Below are 21,059 nucleotides of genomic sequence, written 5' to 3' on the forward strand. Positions count from 1 at the left end.
TTCTATTCCCTCTTATTACTGTTGGAGCTTGTTACAGATGCCAACTTTCCCTATATTTAGACAGTTTTTGATTACTTTCTGTTTGAACTAAATGTAATTTTCCTCTCCTTGGGTGTCCTTTTAGTTTTTCCAGGGACAAAATGATAGTCAATCTCATTATAAAGCAATTTGATGTTACAGTTTCTATCTTGGTTTACATTTTGTTCCCTGGAACAATACGCGTAACACAAGCCTTTTAGAATACTGTTAGGGAAGATATGTATTTCATTTCTATTTGTAACCAGTGGTATGTAAAAAATGGGTCATTTTTCCCCAGAATGTATGCTCTAGAATCAGAAGGTAAATTGATGGCTTCTCACTCAGTTTATAAACCATGTGTTCATAGAACTGGTCCCTGGTTATATTTAAGCACTCCAAAATGAGATACCCTGAAGCATGCATATATGTGCTCAGTCGCATTCGACTTTGTACAGCTTCATGGACTGTAGCCTGCCAGATTCCTCTGACCACAGACTTTTCCAGAATACTGGAGCAGGTTGCAATTTCTTCCTCCACGGGATCTTCCCAGCCCAGGAATTGAACCTGTGTCTCTTGCATCTGCTGCATTGGCAGGTGGTTTCTTTACCACTGCGGCATCTGGGAAGCCCCACCCTATAGAATACACGATATGCTTATAGTGGCAAAAGCCCTCCAATTAGAGTATTTTTGGAACTTTGATTGAAGAGCCAAAATACCATTGTCATTTAACTCAATGATGCATTCATTAAAGGATAATTGCTCTTCAGCTTGGTGTAAGTCTTCTAGATAATACCTCCCAATGATAACAGAATAATGTGTCTTCTCAGCTCAATTACTAAAATTGTTTGTTTTGGAGCAAGTAAAATTTCATTGTCTGTGGCTGTTTCCCATTTAAAGATTGGCTCATGCATGTTTTCGATGTTGTAGTGCCTGGAACTGTGGACTGAAGTCATGAAGTCATTTGTATGCCTTTGCCTGGAGACAGATGGCTCCAGCTTGGTTCAACTTCATGGCCTTTTTCTGCACTGCCAATTCCTAGTACAATAAATAACCTTATTTTTCACTCATTTACACAGGCAGGTTCTCTAACTGATAGTGTATGTGCTTGAAGAATCAGGCATTTGGCAAGTAACAAATATAACCTCATGACAGCATGAATCAAACTACAAGAAAGGAAACACTGATGGGTTAATAGTGTAGACATCTGTGAACTCAGAAATTCATAGGTTTTGAGGTAAACAGAACAAAGAAGCACTTGACAGGTACAAGCATACTTTGTTTTATTGTGTGCAGATGCTCTCTTTTTTATAAATTGAAGGTTTGTGGCCACCCTATGTCGAGCAAGTCTATTGGCACCATTTTTTCCAACAGCATTTGCTTACTTTGTGCCTCTGTGTCACAAATTAAACAAGTTTGTGTCACAAATGGGTAATTCTCAAAATATTTCAAACTTTTTCATTATTATTACATTAGTTATGCTGACCTGTGATCAGTTATCTTCGATGATACTATTGTATAATTGTTTTAGGGATTCATAGACTATACCCACATAAGAGAGCAGGCTTCATTGATAAATGTTGTGTGTGTTCTGACTGCTCCATTGACAGGCTCTTTCCTATTCTCCTTTCCCTCTCCATTCCCTGAGACATGACAACATTGAGATTAAGGCAATTAATAACCTTATGCGTGCTAAGTTGCTTCAGTTGTGTCCAACTCTTTGTGATACCATGGACTGTACCTGCCAGGCTCCTCTGTCCATGGGATTCTGCAGGCGAGAGTACTGGAGTGGGGTGCCATTTCGTACTCCAGGGGATCTTCCCAATCCAGGGATTGAACCTGCGTCTCTTATGTCTCCTGCATTGGCAAACAAGTTCTTTACCACTAGTGCCACCTGGGAAGCCCAATAACCTTATAATGGCCTCTAAATGTTCCACTGAAAAGAAGAGCTGTACATCTTTCATTTTAAATCAAAAGTGGGAAATGATTAAGCCTAGTGAGGTAGGTAGCTATGTTGAAAACTAAGACCAAAGACAAGACTCTGGCACCAAACAGCCAGGTTACGAATGCAAAGAAAAAGTTCTTGAAAGAAATTAAAAGTGGTACTCCAGTGAACACACAGAAAGAAAGTGAAGCAATTTATTGCTGACATGGAAAAAGTTTTAGTGGTGTGGAGAGAAGGTCAAACCAGTGACAATATTCCCACATGCCAAAGTCTAATCCAGAGCAAGGTCTTGACTATCTTCAAATCTGTGAAGGCTGAGAGAAGTAAGAAAGCTGCAGTAGAAGAGTCTGCAGCTCATGAGTTTGGTTCATGAGATTTAAGGGAAGAAGCCGTCTTCATGACATCAAAGTGCAGGGTGAACCAGAAAGTGCTAATACAGTGCTGATATTGCAGCAAGTTACCCAGAAGATCCAGCTAAGATAGTTGATGAAAGTGGCTACCCTAAATGATTGATAGATTTTAAATGTGAATAAAATAGCCTTATACTGGAAGAAGATACTACCTAGGACTTTCATAGATAGAAAGGAGAAGTCAATGCCTGGTTTCAAAGCTTCAAAGAACAGGCTCACTCTCTTGTTAGAGGCTAATGCAGCTGGTGACTTTACGTTGAAGCCAGTGTTCATTTACCACTCCTAAAATCCTAGGCCCTTAAGAATTATGTTAAATCTTCTCTGCCTGTGCTTTAAAAGGAACAACAAAACCTGAATGACAGCACACCAATTTACAGCATGGTTTATTGAATATTTTAAGCCCACTGTTGAGACCTACTGCTCAGGAAAAAAAAAAAAAAGATTCCTTTCAAATTATTATTGCTTACTGACAATGCACCTCATCACCCAAGAGCTCCAGGGAAGATGTACAGTGAGATTCATGTTGCTTTCATGCCTGCTAACACAACAGCCATACTGTGGCCCATGGTTTAAGGAGTAATTTTGACTTTCAAATGTTATTTAAGGAATACATTTTGTAAGGCTATAAGGTGCCATATATGGACCTGTGCAAAACTGTCCATTGAATACCTTCTAGAGAGGACTCACCATTCTAGATGTCATCAAGAACATTTATGACCCATGGAGGAAAGGTCAAAATATAGATCTTTACAGGAGTTCAGAAGAAGGTGATTCTATCCCTCATGGATGACTTTGAGGGGAATCAAGACTGCTGTGGAGGAAGTCACTGCAGATATAGTGGAAATGGGAGGAGAGCTAGAAGTGAAGCCTGAAGATGTGCCTGAACTGCTGCAATCTTATGAATAAACCTTCATGGATGAAGAGTTGCTTTTCAAGGGTGAGCAGAGAAAGTGCTTTCTTGAGATGGAAAATACTCAGTGAAGATGCCATGAAGGTTGTTGGAATGACAACAAAGGATTTAAAATATTACACAAACTTAGTTAATAAAGCAGTGGCAGAATTTGAGAGGACTGACTACAATTTTAAAAGGAGTTCTACTCTGGGTAAAATGTTATCAAAATGTAGTGTAGCGCTGTACACTATAGAGAAGTTGTTTATGCAAGGAAAGCGCAGTTGATGCAGCACATTTCATTGTTGTCTCATTTTAAGAAATTGCCATAGCCATACCAGCCTTCAGCAACCACCATGCCCTGATCAGTCAGCAGCAATCAACCTGGAGGCAAGGCCCTTCCAGAATAAAAAGAGTATGACTCACAAAAGGCTCACATAATGTATTAGACATAAGACTATTATATACTTAATAGACTATAGTATAGTATAAACATAACTTTTATACGCACTGGAAAGCCAAAAACTTCATGTGCCTTGCTTTATTCCTTGCTCTGGAACTGAACCTGCAATATCTCCAAGATATATGGATACAACAGAATGTAAAAAGGAAGGTGGGTTCTATTTCCATAGACAGGTTGGTCAGGAATATACCATGACTACTTGGCCATCTTGTTTTTGCTTCCACATAAAGATAATTTTAGAGGAGGAAATGGCAACCCACTCCAGTATTCTTGCCTGGAAAATCCCATGGACAGAGGAGCCTAGCGGGCTACAGTCCATGGGTTGCAGAAGAGTTGGACACAACTTAGCAACTAAACAACAATGATAGTTCAAGATTTCATTTTCAGTATCATGCCGATTTCATTAATCATCCGGCCTTTTCACCTCATTGATTTTTAAAAGCTCTCTTTATTCATCTAAAGGAAAGCTTTATCTTTTATTCAGCAAACCACTTTTGTATTGCTGGTTCAGCCCCTTGATGTAACTCAATTGCATTAATCTACCAGATTTGTATCTTTCGGTTTCCCCTCCCCCTCAAAATAATTATGTATCTTTATAAGATCAGAAGCTGGGAAGACAGGAAAACAGGCTTGATTAAAATCAGAAACTAAACTGCATAAGGATCAATTCTTCTTTGTAATTAACTCAGCAACTCAAAGGATAATTTCTCTATCCTAATTAGAAGATAAATAATATATAAGGATGTACCACTCATTTAAAGGATATAGTTTGATCATTTGTCCTATTAGTAATGAGTAATGGTAAACTGAATTGTGAATTCCCTTCTGAATTTTAATATATGAAAGTGACTATAAGGAAAGGGACTAATTATTTTCCTAAATTAAAATATCATCATCAAATTTTCATCAGTGTTTAATTTAGAAAATTTTAATCGTCAATACCAAACATAATATAAAACTTGAGTTTCACAGATAGAGGACACACTAAAAAGTAATTTCTCACTTTATGACTTTTATTCACATATAATGATATTGGGCAAAATGAGCTTTTTATTATATTGTGTTTAATAAGAGTGACTAAATTTTGTCAGTGATTCAAACTGTCTAAATTGCAGTGGAAAGCTGGAGTCCCTTTGAAGAGGAAAACAGGATTTCCTTCTGATACTGCATTTTCATTAATGGGGTGTCAGAGCTTGAAACAAGATTAGAGCACACACAGGAAACTGAGACTTTTGTCTTTGGGGGAAATAAAGGGAGTCAGAGAGAATGGTGAAATTTAGGGCTTGAGGGATCATAGAAATTACGCCGTCTCCTAGTTTCACACATGAGCAACCAGATGGGCAAATTGACTTAGCCACTGTCTCTCAGCTGGGTGACAGGAGACTGGGCCATACAGAGGAGCCACTCTGTCCTTTCTGGCTCTCTCTTCCTCATCATGTGTTCTTTCAGTGATTGCAGCAATTGGGAAATTAAGGAACTCTTATTTCTCTATTTCTAGATTCCCCTGCCTTTCAAAAAATGTGGTGTTCTCCAGTCACATAATTGAATGTTACAGAGATCTGGCTGCTTTGCAAGTATCTGAATTTTGTGTTTTCTTGCAGCTTTCTCAAATAATGATAGCATGATACAATTTTTCCTTCTAACATGTTCCTCATGGAAAATGTGTTTTCTATAGCCATTTATGGCCAATCTAGACAGAAAATGACTGGAAGTTTAGGAGTTCAGGAAACATAGGACTGTCTCTACTTAATATGTTCGGATTCATGATTCATATAATGTAGCCTATTATGGGTTTGAAGATAGAATACACAGACAAGGTGACTACATAACATATTAAAAAGCAAGTCTTATTTTGTAGATAAGAAATATCAAGCTGAAGTGCCCAGTATTTTTTTTTAATCTATCTTATTGAAGTAAAAGATAGGTACCAAAACTGGGCAACTTTATGACTCTCCACAGTATAACATGCTCATTTTTCCAACACCTGGAGCAAGAAGCTCCCCTTGTGCTCCCTTCTAGCCACTATCTTCCCTCCCTGCCACCCACATGATCTCTGCTCCACACCATCTTTGGAGACTTCTTTTCATTTTGTTGATCTGCTGTCCTTGGACACAATGGTTTTCAAACTTCTTGGTTTTAGGACCCCTTTACACTGGGTAACAAACATAAGAATTTTAAAGAGTTTTTGTTTTATTAGTCATATCTGTCGATACTTATTGTGTTTGAAATTAAAGCTGGTGAGTTGTAAAAGCATTTATGAATTGAATTAAAATAGCAACAAACAGTCATTACATGGAAACAACAGTTTAAGGGAAAAAAAGAACTATATCGTCCAAAACAAAAATTAGAGATTTTTGTAATAACCCCTAATGTATGATTTAGTAGAGGAGAACTGGATTCTCATTCCTACACTGAATATTCACTGGAAGGACTGATGCTGAAGCTGAAGTGCTAATACTTTGGGTACCTGATGCGAAGAACTGACTCATTGGAAAAGACCCTGATGCTGGGAAAGATTGAGGGCAAGAGGAGAAGGGGGCGATGGAGGATGAGATGGTTGGATGGCATCACTGACTCGATGGACACGAGTTTGAGCAAACTCCGGGAGATGATGAAGGACAGGGAAGCCTGGTGTGCTGCTGTCCCTGGGGTTGCAAAGAGTTGGCCACGACTTAGTATCTGAACCACAACAACATTCAGCCTGTCACGGGTGTGTGAATGTGTGTATTTGGTTGATTTATATAAAGAACATCTAGTCTCACAAAGATATAAAATTGGAAAAGGTGGAAATATCTTAGTAGTGTTTTCCAGAAAATTGTAGATATTCTTCTTTGATATGATGCCAAAACTCAAGAAAAAGTAATTTCTTTAATGTCAGTGAAATTTAAATGCTTGGTTACTTTAGCATCCATTGATTTCTCTTTCCCTCTCATCTAGATGTGATTATTTAACATCATGCATCAGTCATTTGGAAACTATTGGTTCACTGAGTTATACAGATCTTACAAATGTTGGCACATTATTATAAATATCAAAAGCAAGAAAAAAATAGAAGAATATTTGTCATTGTTTCACTTTTCTCCTCCAAAAAGTTTTTAACAAATGAGAATCTGTTAGGCATATTACTAATATTTTCTTGAATTTTATCATTGGCAACAAATACTTTCATTTGAGTCTCTTGAAGTGACAGACTCACCATTTTTAAGAAAATGTCTACAAATATTCAATTCAGAGTAAGAGCCATTGTGAAGAAAAATAACCAAGTTTTCACTCACATTTCATTCTTTTAAGTTCATTGCTTTATTTTTTTCATGTTTTCTCCACCTTCGTATTATTGTTTCTCTCCGTCTTGAATAAATGTTAAAGTAGGAGTAAGAAGACCTTTCTGTACAGGACAGGTACACGTGTATCACTAGCTCTCTGTTCCTGGTGGGGCTAGTAGTCTCTAGGAGGCTGTGTGACCCCAGGAGGCCTATCAAATAGTGCCTAGGATACTGATCAGCAGGCAGTGGGGTAGAGATGACAAGCCAGATACAAGGTGCAGGAGTAGTTAAGGCATGGAGATGGGAATTAATGAGGCGCACACAGCAAGGTGCCTGGCCCGAGGAGAGCAGGGAGCATTTATTGGGCAGAGTGGAGTTAGTCCTACTCGGTCACAGTGGACAGCCAACCTAGCAGAAACATGGACAGCCAGCCAGAGACATTTCACCTTCTGAGTTGGAAATGAGAAGGCATTTAGTGTTCTTTAGGCTTCTGGAGAATAAGGCAAAGAAAGGGATTATGAAAATGATGTTGGAACTATGACATGACTCCTGAAAGATTAAAAAAACGAGTTCTTCCATCTGAGTTCCTCTCCTCCATCCACCAGCTTCTGCTTGTCCCTCTGTCCTCAGCTACTATGGTGCCACCTAGTGGAGCTGTCCCCTGCCACCTCTCCTTTCCAGACTGGGCTGGGTGGATCTGCCCCTCTGCAGCCTGTGTTTACTTCATCTATAACTTATTGTTTTGTTTTGATTACACAGCAGATGTTAAGTTCCTAGAAAATGGAGACCTTGTCCCTAGTATCTTCATGCGTAGCAGAGTGTCTGATCCATGGAGGCCACTGAATGCTTGAAACAGCAAGTAAACAAGGAGGGTGCAGTTACATTAGCAGAAAGATATTAGAATGCAGGTAAACTGGCTTAGAAGTAATAAGAAAGTGCCCACCTTCCCCATTGGTTCAGTAGGTAGAGAATCTGCCTACAGTGCAGGAGACGCGGGGCATGTGATTTTAATCTCTGGGTTGGGAAGATTCCCTGGAGGAGGAAATGACAACCCACTCCAGTATTCTCGCCTGGAGAATTCCATGGACAGAGGAGCCTAACAGGCTACAGTCCATGGGGTCGCAAAGAGTTGGATATGACTGAGCAGCTAAGCACACAAAAAAGAGATTATTGGGGCTCTTTGAAAGGAGAGTGGGTGGGGTGGATGGTAAAATGATTGATCATCACTGTAATGAATGCAAACCTTATTCTGCATTATTTGCTCATCTTATTATTTTCCCCTTTCCACTTTCTCTTAATGGAGAATTTAGAATTAACTTATTGATGGTTGATTTATACTTGAAATATCAAAGTCAACACTGAAATGCTCTGAAGGCAGTTGTTTCATACACTAGTTTTTAGTTTTAAATTAATTGGAATTATTGAATAATTTGAGGATTGTAATAGTTAATATCATTAATGTTATTTTTAAATATAGAGCAAATGTGTTTTTTAAATCGGACCTATTAAAGGTACATAGACTTAGCTTCTTTTTATTATTGCAATATGCCCTGTTCATTGTAGAAAATTATAGCTACAATTACTTGCATAGTTTAATATTGAAATATAAACATTTTTTAAAAAGTGAAAATCATCTGAGATACTCATTACTTGAAGATAAACACTAATTAACTTTTGGTAAATATCCTGCCAGTCATATTTCATGTGTGTGTGTGTGTGTGTGTGTAAATATATATCTGTATATATCTACTTTAAACACAAGATACACTGTATATTCTACCTGCAGTTTGATTTTAACTTAAAATGTGAATGTGCTGGTTATATCCCCGTAGTCCATCTGATATTAGCACAGCTGTGGTGGACAGTGCCATGCACTTTTGACAGTGTCCCACATCAAATAGGAGCTGTGCCCTATCTCTGCTCTGCTTTCTCCTAAGCTGCAAAGGTTACCAGACACAGGAAGGTACAACCTAAACACAAGGAGGCATTAATACTGGGACCTCATCCAATGGGGTATGAGAGTTGGTAGATATATGCCTCAGCCTCCCTGTCCTGTGTTGGGACAGTTGTAAGATGTGTGCTCTGTAATTCTGCAGAGGTCCTCAGCGGAGTTGAGGTGTAGTTGCCCACAACAGTAACCAGCTCATTCCTGAAAACCACACTGGGTATTCCCTATTTTTCTAGTTTCCTGGGGTCACCTCCCAAATAACCAGCCAGCACCTATGTTCTCATCTCAGAGTCTGCACCCACCGAATCCCAGGTAGAAACATGCCAGTGTTCAATTTTATTGAACAATTACATTTATTTCAATTTTTCTTTACTAGAAAAGGAATGGTAGTGGAAATCCACATACTCAGAGCCTTTACTCTGGGTCTGATTTTTTTTTTTAACAATAAATGCTGCTTTAAAGGATGTACAGATTTTGAAGACAAAATTACTTTTTAGAAAGATTATTCTAGTTTGCAGAGTACTGCTTTCCCTATGCACTGCTAACCCCTGGGTATAAACCTCTTCGGGTATTTTCAGACTCAGGTAAAAAAATTCTGTCTCACTTTAACCTGTAATTTTTACGTATGTTTTTGGTCACATTTTGTTTGTTTGTTTGTTTAGTATGTTACCTGTTTATGTCTTCTCCCCATTTTTCTGATGGGATTTTAAATTTTTTAATCAATTTTTATGGGCTTTTTACACATTAGAGATTTTTTGTTCTGTGTTATAAATTGTTTCCTTATATGGTCTTTTGACTAATTCTGTGCTCCTTAATAGTGTTGACTTAAAGAAAAACATACAACATAAGAGTTGCAAAGTTAAGTTTTATTCAAGGTCTTAAGACCTTAAATAAAAGAACTGTGCTGAGGACTATACCCCAGGAGACAGCTCTGAGGAATTGCTCCAAACAGGTGGGAAAGGCAGTATATATATTAATATTTTTTTGGCCAAGAAATACTGTCAAGAATACATTTTCATAAAAAGTCACTGCCAGTCATAAAGAACAGATATCTCAAGCTAGAGATTTTAGTGTTTGTCTATATATGGGAAGATTCAAGAATCAGGGTCATTGAAATTCTTCCTGAGAAATCCATCTATCTATGGGGCCCGTTCACCCACAGCACACAGTGCTTCATCCTGTTTTTCAGCCTGAATTCCCCTCAGGGTTGCGCTGGCATTAGGTGACTGCAGTGAGTCAACAGAACCCTTGTAGAACGGGGTGCTGAGCAATGCTATTTTGTTCTTCTTTGCTCACAGCGGCCATTCTGATCGGCTTCATTCCCAAATTCTGCACTGGCCACCTCTCTACACATCTCTCCCCTACCTCCCCCACCCCCATGTTGACATTCTCAGGATTTTCCTTTCCCTGTAGGTCTTTCCACCTCTTTTTATTTCATCTTCCCTTTTCTTCATCTGGTTCCTTTATCCCAATTTCTATTCTAAACATGGAATTAACCTGTCCATTCTACTTTGCAGTGATTCTCACCGGCCCAGAGGAGAGTACACATCTGAATTAATGTAGACAGGTGTCTTTTTAAGCCTCCTGTTCTCCAGACTCTTGAGAATCACAGCCTTAGTTACTGTGAGGTGCATATGGAGTCCCTCAGCTGAGCAAAGGCAGAAAAAGTTGAGAACCACTGCTGGAACGTTTTAAATGGCATGGAAAATCCACTAAGATTCTTTCTCTTTGGTTCTGTGATGAAGTCCTCAAGGAAACCCTGTAACCTCAATACCCATCTCTGAGGAATTCCTTCTATTTTTATATGCCTGACAGATCTGCATATTACTTTCTAAACTGATTGCTGAGTGTGCTGAAAGCACATACTTCACGAGGTCCTGAAGACTAGCATCTTTTTAAAAGTTTGATCAATATGAAAAGCTGCTATCTTTATATAATGACCATGAGGTCAAGTCTAAATTACATTTGCACATCATAAGAGCTTTCAAAGCTAATGCAGATGCCAAGGGCCTCTAAGGAGGGGTCACCACTCTGCTTTGTAGATTTATAGTCACATATCTCCTGACCCAGCAAAGGAGGAAAGGGTAACTCTTGCATGCTGGAGACTGTTCTAGACTACTCATCACTGATCAACTGCATCTTCAGGCTGCTCAGAGACTTCTGGCTTCATTCTTTTCATCCCAAATACAGTTTATTGATCAGTTTTTAAACTTCCAAAGCATAAAATATTTCTTTCGATTCTGAGTTACTTCACAATATGTATTAAATGAAAATGGTAGATTATCATTGAATGGATTTGATTTATAGTCATTGAAATTATGCTGTTCAACATTTCTGAAGAGAATTCACAATGTTTCTGTAATAAAGCTGTTAATATAGATATTACCATCAAAAAGTACCCACAAAAGGAGAAATAAGCAAAAATGTTGAGGCAGTAACAATTGTTGTGACTGAGCTTCAGAATTAGATCCTAATTTCCCAAAACCATGGTGAAAAGATAATGATTTGGTAACAGGAAACATGCTAAACATTTGCAAAGAGAAGAAGTCTCCCCATTGGACTAATTTTAAAAGGAAAAATATCATTGGAAGTTATACATTCAATTTCAGTGGTTACCTAGAGTTAACCTTTCCCGTATAAACACATTGCAGACAAGGAAGCATTTTTCTCATGTTCTTACAGTACATCTACAGTATAAGCCAGAGGTGTAAGGTTTAAGTATAAATTCAGTTAAAGTGTTTTCAGTAGTTTCAGTGAAAGAAATTTCAGAGTAGTTCAGGGATCTCGCTTCCTGGCATTTAAAAACATAGTGCAAGGCTCTGTGTATTTCATACTTAAACTATTCAGAAGCCAGTATGTCTCTTAAACTGTATTCCTTCACTGTTAGTTGTCACACCTGAGCTTTATGAAAGCCACCTAGGAGTTTGGATGGAAATAGTGAAAGATGAAAGTTTGCTTCTCAGATGCTGATTTCAGGTAAAGACCCACACATCTCTCACACTTTTGATGAGGCAATGAAATGTTTTTAATACTCTCTATGATTCATGTTCTTTTGTTATACCAAAATATTTGTTAATTCAAAAAAAACATTATTTGTTCGGCTGAAGGTACCAACTGATTTTTGGAAAAAAAAAAAAGGTGTGTATGTGTATTTATATTTCCATTTAATCATTGAACACGTGCCAGTTTAACTGAGCATCCTTTTTTTCTGATCTTTTCCTTAAAGCTCAGTTATTCCATTAGTTTACGAGGCATGATAAGTGTCCGTGATCTGAGTTAACCATGATTTTCTTTAAGATTTAATATTTTTGAGAAGTTTTATGTTCATAGAAAAACTGAAGTATGAGACTTCCCATGTGCCCCTGGCCTCACATATGCATATTCTCTCCCACTATCAAATCCCCCACCAAAGTGGCACATTTGTTATGGCTGATGAGCCTATATTGACGCGTCATAATCACCCAAAGTCCATAGGTTACATTAAGGTTCACCCTTAGCGTTGTGCATTTTATTAGCTTGGACAAGGCCTTCTTGATATCTGATGATTGATTCATCATCATAATAACTGAAGGGTACATTTATTTATTTTTAAAATTATTTTATTAAAGTATTGTTGATTTACAACACTGTGTTAATTTCTGCTCTGTAGCAAAGTGATTCATGTATTTTCAAAGTTATATATATATATAACATTCCTTTTCATATTGGAAAGGAATATGGAAACTTTCCATATTGGAAACTTTCCTTTCCATTATGGTTTATAACAGAATATTGAATATAGTTCTGTGTTCTATACAGTAGGACCTTGTTTATATCTGCTGAGCCCTTTTTATTTTTTATCTTTCTTTTTTATTTTTTGAATTATGAAAGTATGATAACATTTACAGGAGGCTTTGGAGAATACAGAACAAGATTCCATATAGTTCCACTACATATTACAATTGTTTAAGTAGATAAGATTTTTAGTTAGAATTTCAATATCAAACTCTCAGAAATTTATAGAAGACATTTTTTTCTTTTTTCTTTTTTTTTAATTTTTTTGCCTTTCTTTTTTTTAAATTTTTATCTTTACTTTATTTTACTTTACGATACTGGATTGGTTTTGCCATACATTGACATGAATCCACCACAGGGTAATACATTTTTTAACTATTGTTTTTAAGAAGTATATCAAATGGAACTTAAAAAAAAATAAGACCAAACCGGTCTTATTCCAGACAGTGAAGTGAAATGATCAAACCTCATCTATTTTTGTTAGTCCTATTCACTATGAAACCTCTACAGAACAACTGATAAAAAAGAAACCGGATTTTTTTTTAAAATCACATTTGCTGACGCTTAAAAAAATAATCACAGAATACATAGCACTGAATCTTATGCATTTAGTCAAAAGGCGAATGAGGACTGCTTTTGATCTCCAGCAGCACATCTGACCTCCATCCCGGTGCTGGGGTTGGGTTTGCTCAGGGTAAGAAGAGCTACAGAAGCCTCCCCTGGGACACTGTGCTATTGCTGGATGTGCATGTGGCCAAGTTGTATCTCAAGTACTGTGTCTGGGAGCAGATGTACATAACATAATGAAAATGTCATTCTACATTGTGTTTTAAATCGAGAATGTTAAAAGTCATTCATTTTGTACTCTTTTATGGTCTTAATCTTGTTCAGATCTTTTGTAAGTCTTCTTAAATTGAAATTAGTTGATGTGTACTTTAATAGCTTCCCTGGTGGCTCAGACAGTAAAGAATCTGCCTGCAGTGTGGGAGACCTGGGTTTGATCCCTGGGCTGGGAAGATCCCCTAGAGAAGGACATACCCACTCCAGTATTCTTGCCTAGAGAATCTCCATGGACAGAGGAGCCTGGTGGGCTACAGTCTGTGGGGCAGGCTACAGTCTGTGGGGTTGCAAAGAGTCGGGCATGACTGAGTGACTAAGCGCGCGCACACACACACACACACACACACACACACACACACACACTAATAGCTATTACGTGCCGTATATGAAAAGTTGTCTTACAATGCTGTGTAAGTCACCCCAGACTACCATAACAAAATGTGGGATTTTGGATTCCTTGGATTTTGGAATCCATGGTGGGTCCTGCAACTATTAGATGACTCTATTAGAATACAGGCTATGTGTATATATGTATAAGAAAAATGATAATTTATCTGTCTCACACATATAGTCCAAGGTAAGCAGACCAGGGCTTGTAAGAGGCCTCTGGCACTAACATCAACAGAAACTTCTATCTCAGGGTCAAAGATGACAGCTCCAGCCCTTACTGTCTTCCTCTGATGGAAATGAAGAAAGGGGGAGAACGGCTCATTCACATTCATCACTAGGGGTGGCATCCCAAAGTGGCCCATGTCAACCCTGCTCACATCTCTTCCACCATATATATCTTAGGTGTGTGGTTCTAGCAGGCATGGATGTTGGTTGAGAAGCACTGTCTCCAGCTAACTACTGTTTTACTAACAACTTCTGTTCCATATGGCTACTGTAAAGATGAGAAATAATTCATTCATTTATTCAGCTAACACTGAATTGTGAAATATTATAACAAAGTGCCTAGGAAAGTGTCTTACACCTGGTAATACCAAGTTGGATCATCCTCCTTACTTTTCTGTAGCACCTTACTACTCAAAGTATGGTCCAAGGTCTGAGCATCATCTTGAAACTTGTCAAAAATGTAGAATATCAGCCCCAAGCCAGACCTACTGAATCAGAACCTGCATTTTAATAGTTTGAGGAGCCTCCATACCAACATTTTCTTTATCCTTTCTGGCACCTGCATGCTATGTTAGTTGAGCACTTACAATGTTATGAAAATTAAATGAGGTAATATGTATAAAATACTTTAAAATCTGTAAAGTGCTTCGTATCATTATTTAAGAGTATATCTTTGAGGGAAAATAAAGTGAGTCTTATTGGAAGGCCAGGGTTCGAGAATCATTGAGTTTTTGGATTTTCCAGCATTGATATTGTCTCCTGTTATTGTAATGCCATGTAAAAAGGCATTTCTATTTCCAGAAAATGTGCTTGAATCACCTTGCACTGTCCTAGGTTCAGAGCTTTTCTCTAATTATGTAGGAAGATGCTAGGCTCATCCTTATGAAATGAGGGCTTTCAGTGTGTTTTTTAATCACCATTATTCTTTCTTGACATCTAAATATTGCAGCTTTTTCTGTTCTTAATTATGTTAATGCTTATATAGATTTTGATATCAAATGAACAAGGAAATTGCTCTAAAGATATCTGAAAAAAACTGATTTTAAAAACAATAGATTTATGATATCAGTTGAAACTAAAGATGTTATACCTAATGCATTAAATTATAAGCAGCAATCCAGATTCATACACTTGTGTTGAGCTATTAGAAATCAGGAGAATCACCTTTTCGTGGACTTGTCTTCTCATCTGTTTTTTGGGAAAGACAGCATTTATTCTGTCTCAAAGAGTTTGAGGGACCATAACAAAGATCCATCTAGTCAGGCTATGGTTTTTCCAGTAGTCATGTATGGATGTGAGAGTTGGACTGTGAAGAAGGCTGAGCGCCAAAGAATTGATGCTTTTAAACTGTGGAGTTGGAGAAGACTCTTGAGGGTCCCTTGGACTGCAAGGAGATCCAACCAGTCCATTCTGAAGGAGATCAGCCCTGGGATTTCTTTGGAGGGAATGATGCTGAAGCTGAAACTCCAGGACTTTGGCCACCTCATGCGAAGAGTTGACTCACTGGAAAAGACTCTGATGCTGGGAGGGATTGGGGGCAGGAGGAGAAGGGACCGACAGAGGATGAGATGGCTGGATGGCATCACGGACTCGATGGACGTGAGTCTGAGTGAACTCCGGGAGTTGGTGATGGACAGGGAGGCCTGGCGTGCTGCAATTCATGGGGTCGCAAAGAGTCAGACGCGACTGAGCTACTGAACTGAACTGAACATGAGACCCTAGAAAAATGTAGCATATGGAATATATTAATATCTAGTATCATCAAAGTAGGAAGTACACATGAACATGCACTGTGAAATAAGTATGTGCCAGTGCTTATTTACATGTTTGACTGGCAAGCTTGCAAGCTGAGCTATGGCCCTGGTAGTGGTTGTTGTTTGTGGTCGTTTAGTCTCTAAGTTGTATCCGACTCTTTTTGTGACCCCATGGACTATAACCCACCAGGCTCCTTCTGTCCATGGGATTTCCCAGGCAGGAATACTGGAGTGGATTGCCATTTCCTTCGCCAGGGAACCTCCCTGTCCCAGGTATCAAACCTGAATCTGCGGCATTGGCAGGCAGGTTCTTTACCGCTCTGCCCCCTGGGAATCCCATGGCCCTGGTAGCCCCATCAAATTCTCAGTGTTCTTTACTCCTGCTTTAAGGAGGCAGAACCCAGTGAGAGACAAAGACTTACCTACTGTTTCTGCAGATCAGTCCACTTTCACACGTGATACAAGCAGGTCTAGGCGATGCACATCCGATGCACCCAGAGAAAAGCCTGGGGGTTAGGAGAAGCTCACAAAGGAAGGGAAGCTCTAAATGATGGGTGTCAGTAGGAGTCATACCTTTGCTCTTTTGTCTGTAATGGGAAGGATGAATATAGTGGAGGAGATTTCCGCTATGTCTTTAGAAGCAAGCACACCCTTGCCCTGTGCACTGGGGATTGATACATTCAGAAAAATACTACAAGGCTTTTTATAGGTCTTGGATTTAATTCTGTATTCCTTTTCATTAGCATTCAGTAATGAATGCTGAACTGTCACCTTGAGTGTGTCATGCTGGAGAGAGAAACATGAGAATATGACATAGTTTTCCCTCAGGGACTTTCAGTCCATTGTAGAGATAGTAAACAGTTTTATCAGAGAGAAAGGCAATAAATAATATTTGTGCTCTACTTTAAAATAGATTTTTCTGTGTTGTGCCCAAATTTAAAAATAATGTGTGTATGTGTGTGTTTAAGGACAAATCTATCCATGTCTGTATCAATATCTATATTATATAGAAAAGAGGCTCAAAATGGGCTGTATATTAAAATGTTAGTAGTGACAAGAATTCAATTATTTTTATTATTATTTTCAATATTTTCTATGTCTTCCTCAATGGACTTGTGTTGTTTATAGAAGACAATCAAACTTCTGAAGGCTCTGCCTCATTTTTTCACTTGTTCACTCATTTGATCTTTATAATCACCGCATGAGGTTGGTCAGTCATAAACCTCAATGTCATGCACATGAGAAATGGAGAAGACAGTCAGACAGGCAGCTTGGGCATCCAGGACGTTTGGAGCATAGAGAGAGACTACATGATATGTATAGCATTGCACAGGTAGCAAATGGCGAAAGCAGGAAAAAAGGAAGGAGAACCAGGAGTGCCTAAGTCAAACGAGGCTATAAAGATCCCCGAACATCATTAGGTTTAGGGCATGGCATGGCTCTTTACTTCTGCCTAGCTCCCTGAACTAACGCCTGGTTCACTTTTTATCAGACTTAAAGGCAGAGTCACAGTGGCTATGTTTGGCTTTAAGACCAGACAGTCTGAGCTTGATATGCAGCTCTGGTCCTGCCTGGCTGTTTAACCGAGGCAGTTAACTGTGGGATCAGGGTCTGAATTTACCTATCTATAAAATGAGGGAAATACTACTGCTACTTACTATAAGGATTAAATGAGTCCATACATGTGAGTGAGAAATGGCAACCCACCCCAGTAATCTTGCCTGGAAAATTCCATGGACAGAGGAGCCTGGCAGGCTACAATCTATGCGATCACAAAGAGTCAGACACGAGTGAATGACCAGCACTTTCACTTTGAAAGAGAAACAACTTTTTAATTGGTTAAATAAATAATAGATCATGGAGGAAAATTCTCAAAAAACAATGTATCCTCCAAAAAAAAAGTGTATGGTCATAGGGAGAACTCTACAAATACTCTGTAATATCCTCCTCATCCTCATTGTCATCAATGCAAGGTGGGAAGATACCTCTATGGCTTTCAGAGAGACAACTAAGTTATCCTAGTGCAGATGGGAGCAACTTTTGCTCTTACAGGACCTGGGACCAAACACGAAGCTTTAGTTCAGTTCAGTTCAGTTCAGTCGCTCAGTCGTGTCCGACTCTTTGCGACCCCATGAATCGCAGCACACCAGGCCTCCCTGTCCATCACCAACTCCCGGAGTTCACTCAAACTCATATCCATTGAGTCAGTGATGCCATCCAGCCATCTCATCCTCTGTCATCCCCTTCTCCTCCTGCCCCCAATCCTTCCCAGCATCAAAGTCTTTTCCAATGAGTCAACTCTTCGCATGAGGCGGCCAAAGTCCTGGAGTTTCAGCTTCAGCATCAGTCTTTCCAAAGAAATCCCAGGACTGATCTCCTTTAGAATGGACTGGTTGGATCTCCTTGCAGTCCAAGGGACTCTCAAGAGTCTTCTCCAACACCACAGTTCAAAAGCATCAGTTCTTCGGCCCTCAGCTTTCTTCACAGTCCAACCCTCACATCCATACATGACCACTGGAAAAACCATAGCCTTGACTAGACGGACCTTTGTTGGCAAAGTAATGTCTCTGCTTTTGAATATGCTATCTAGGTTGGTCATAACTTTCCTTCCAAGGAGTAAGCGTCTTTTAATTTCATGGCTGCAGTCACCATCTGCAGTGATTTTGGAGCCCAAAATATAAAGTCTGACAGGAAGGTTAGGTCAGTACAAATATATCTGACATTAATCTTTCAATGACAATTTTATTATTTTGAGATATATAAACCTACACACAGATTGGATTAATGATAGATTATGTTTCCTAATAATTAGAAATACAGAGATGTGTATCAGATGTATATAGATATATACCACCAAGATTAGGGATGCAAAAGAATTGTAAAGTTAGTACAGAAATATGAGAAAGTTTGTGCTGGTGTTAGGGGATGGTTGAGCTGTCTGTTCAAATCCATACCAACTCTACCTGCTTACTAAAAATGTTTGGAATCTGTGTGTATACTTAGATGTTCTCTTTAATTTTACAATGTGGTAAGGCAAGTGATTATGTTAAATTAAGAAAGATTGTTTTTTCTTAAAAAGACCTTGACAACGAGTCAGGGGTGGAGTGTACTGTAAGGGTTAATCTACTCAGGCCTGGAATTAGTCAGAGCTAGTCCAACTGAAATAAGTGTACCTGCCTGCTCCTGACCCCAGTCAAGGCATGAAACAATTGATGAATAATGTTGCTTGGTGAACAATGAATTGGAGGAGTTTCAAAGAAATGTGCATCAACTGTCAACATTGTTTATTGATATAGTGAGATGGAGGATTTGCAATGGATCTTAGTGAGACACTTGAAGAACTCTGCTGTTGAGGCTGGTTACCTAGCAGGAATGTGTCTACTGAACCAGCACAATATAAAAAAGTGCCATCCAGGACTCTATCCTAGAAGTAGCCTGAAATACTGCCGGTTGAGTTTAGAGGATTCCGCAGAGAGAATGCATGACGGACTCTTCATTTCTTTGCTCTCCCATTCCCGATTGTACTAAATCCTTCAGTTCTCACACAGGTAGATTATTGAAATCCCGAAATATTGGGAGGCCAGAATCTGTCATAAACTTCTCTTATCCTGCGTCTTTTCCAAAACATGTAAAATGGTTTCTCTGTTGTGTTTTTCAGACCCCCTGGCTGTGGAATACAAAGCATTGCTGGTACAACTACCCCTATCAGGTAAGGACGCATTGCTGTCTGGATTTTTACACATGGAGAGCTCTTCCTAAGCCAGCACCATGGTTTCTGGCAGGTCCCAGCAGGTTGGGCAGCCACCTTGCTTTTTGTCCCCACCTTGCCCCTGCTGCTTGATGGTGGATATAGCCTAGTGAGGAAGGTACTTTCTGTTAGTTCAGAATCAGTGTTCACTTGCTTGAGCAGATGGAGGAAGTGTGGAAGGTGTTTGCTGAAGAGTAAGATATGATCACTTCAGTAGGTGGATAAGTCCTCCTTCTAATAGCTCATCTGCATTTGGGCTGATAATAGCCCTGGCCTGTCTCAACAGCTAGTGGACAAAGCTTGAGTAAGGAGCTGGGATAGGCATGCTGAATTGGGTTCATTCTATGGCTTAGGAGCAGCCTCTATAGATGTAAATCAAATACCATATCCCTGAGCATGGAAAAATGGGCTTGTCCTGTTACACATAGACAAAAATAGCATTGTTGAAAATGAGATTAAAATCATATCCCAGACAGAAAGCATTTCAGATCCCTGCCCACAGATATACCCTTGCCTCAGATCTTGAATTTAGTAATATTACCATGTGTTGTGATCTCTAGCTCAGTTACTATTTGAATATCAAAGTGGGACTTCTCTAGAAATGTCTTGCTGAAACAGTTCTAGAATTTCTAGTTCAACTGAGATATATTATTTAAGAGAAACAAATACAGCCATGTGTTTTGTTGATAAAATAAAGAGATTGACATTGTAGTAAGCAATGTGGATTTTTGAGTTTGGGATTCTATAGATTGCCTTTTTAGAGGCATTTGGTCTAACAAAGTTAATGGACAGCAGGCGTGCCCTGCTTCTTCTTTATTACACACTGTGTTGCAACAGGGGATTGGGAGTGGCGTTGGCTATTCCTTAGGACAAGCTCAAGGCTAGGAACACATTGAAATGGGGATTCCAGTTTGCATTTCCATCTCTTTCACATGGTTTATTCAAATTAGGAAAGACTGAAAATCAACAACATGACATGGTCAGAGAGAGCTGAACATTCCAAGGCCATCTGATCGAGACTAAAGTGTGAAAGCAACCACTTGCTGCACACAATTGTAATTCTCAGTCGCAACTGCTGTTTTATGGACTTAAATATTATACTCAGAATATTGTCGTTTACAGTTCTGTGTCCTGTAATGGCATACTGCATGGAAAGGATCCTGTTCCTCGTGTGTTTTGTGGACAAAGATAGATGAGGGGAACAACTGTTTTCTTGGTGTCCATGCTTAAAGTTGGTAGTTAAGTGAGTGCTTCTCACACGACTTAGTCATTATGCTGTTACTGGTTTACAGAGCATTTCAGTTTCAATTGTATTTACCATGTATACTATTGCTTGTATGCAGTGGTGTGGATGTGTTCATGTAATGAGTTTCAAAGGTCTTTCATTCATTGGGG

At 38.9% G+C, this 21,059-nt stretch overlaps 1 protein-coding gene across 3 annotated transcripts in view; it reads left to right on the forward strand.

The window, feature by feature from the left end:
• Positions 1 to 21,059, forward strand: part of CERS6 (ceramide synthase 6) — a 314,768-nt gene that overhangs the window by 214,760 nt on the left and 78,949 nt on the right. For all 3 annotated transcript variants that reach the window (XM_040229272.1, XM_040229275.1, XM_040229274.1), the window contains exon 5: positions 19,575 to 19,625. In XM_040229272.1, coding sequence (XP_040085206.1) covers positions 19,575 to 19,625 — 51 coding nt within the window. The remainder of the gene's footprint in view (positions 1 to 19,574; positions 19,626 to 21,059) is intronic.

Source organism: Oryx dammah, unplaced genomic scaffold (assembly GCF_014754425.2).
Source record: "Oryx dammah isolate SB20612 unplaced genomic scaffold, SCBI_Odam_1.1 HiC_scaffold_27, whole genome shotgun sequence".
NCBI lineage: Eukaryota > Metazoa > Chordata > Mammalia > Artiodactyla > Bovidae > Oryx > Oryx dammah.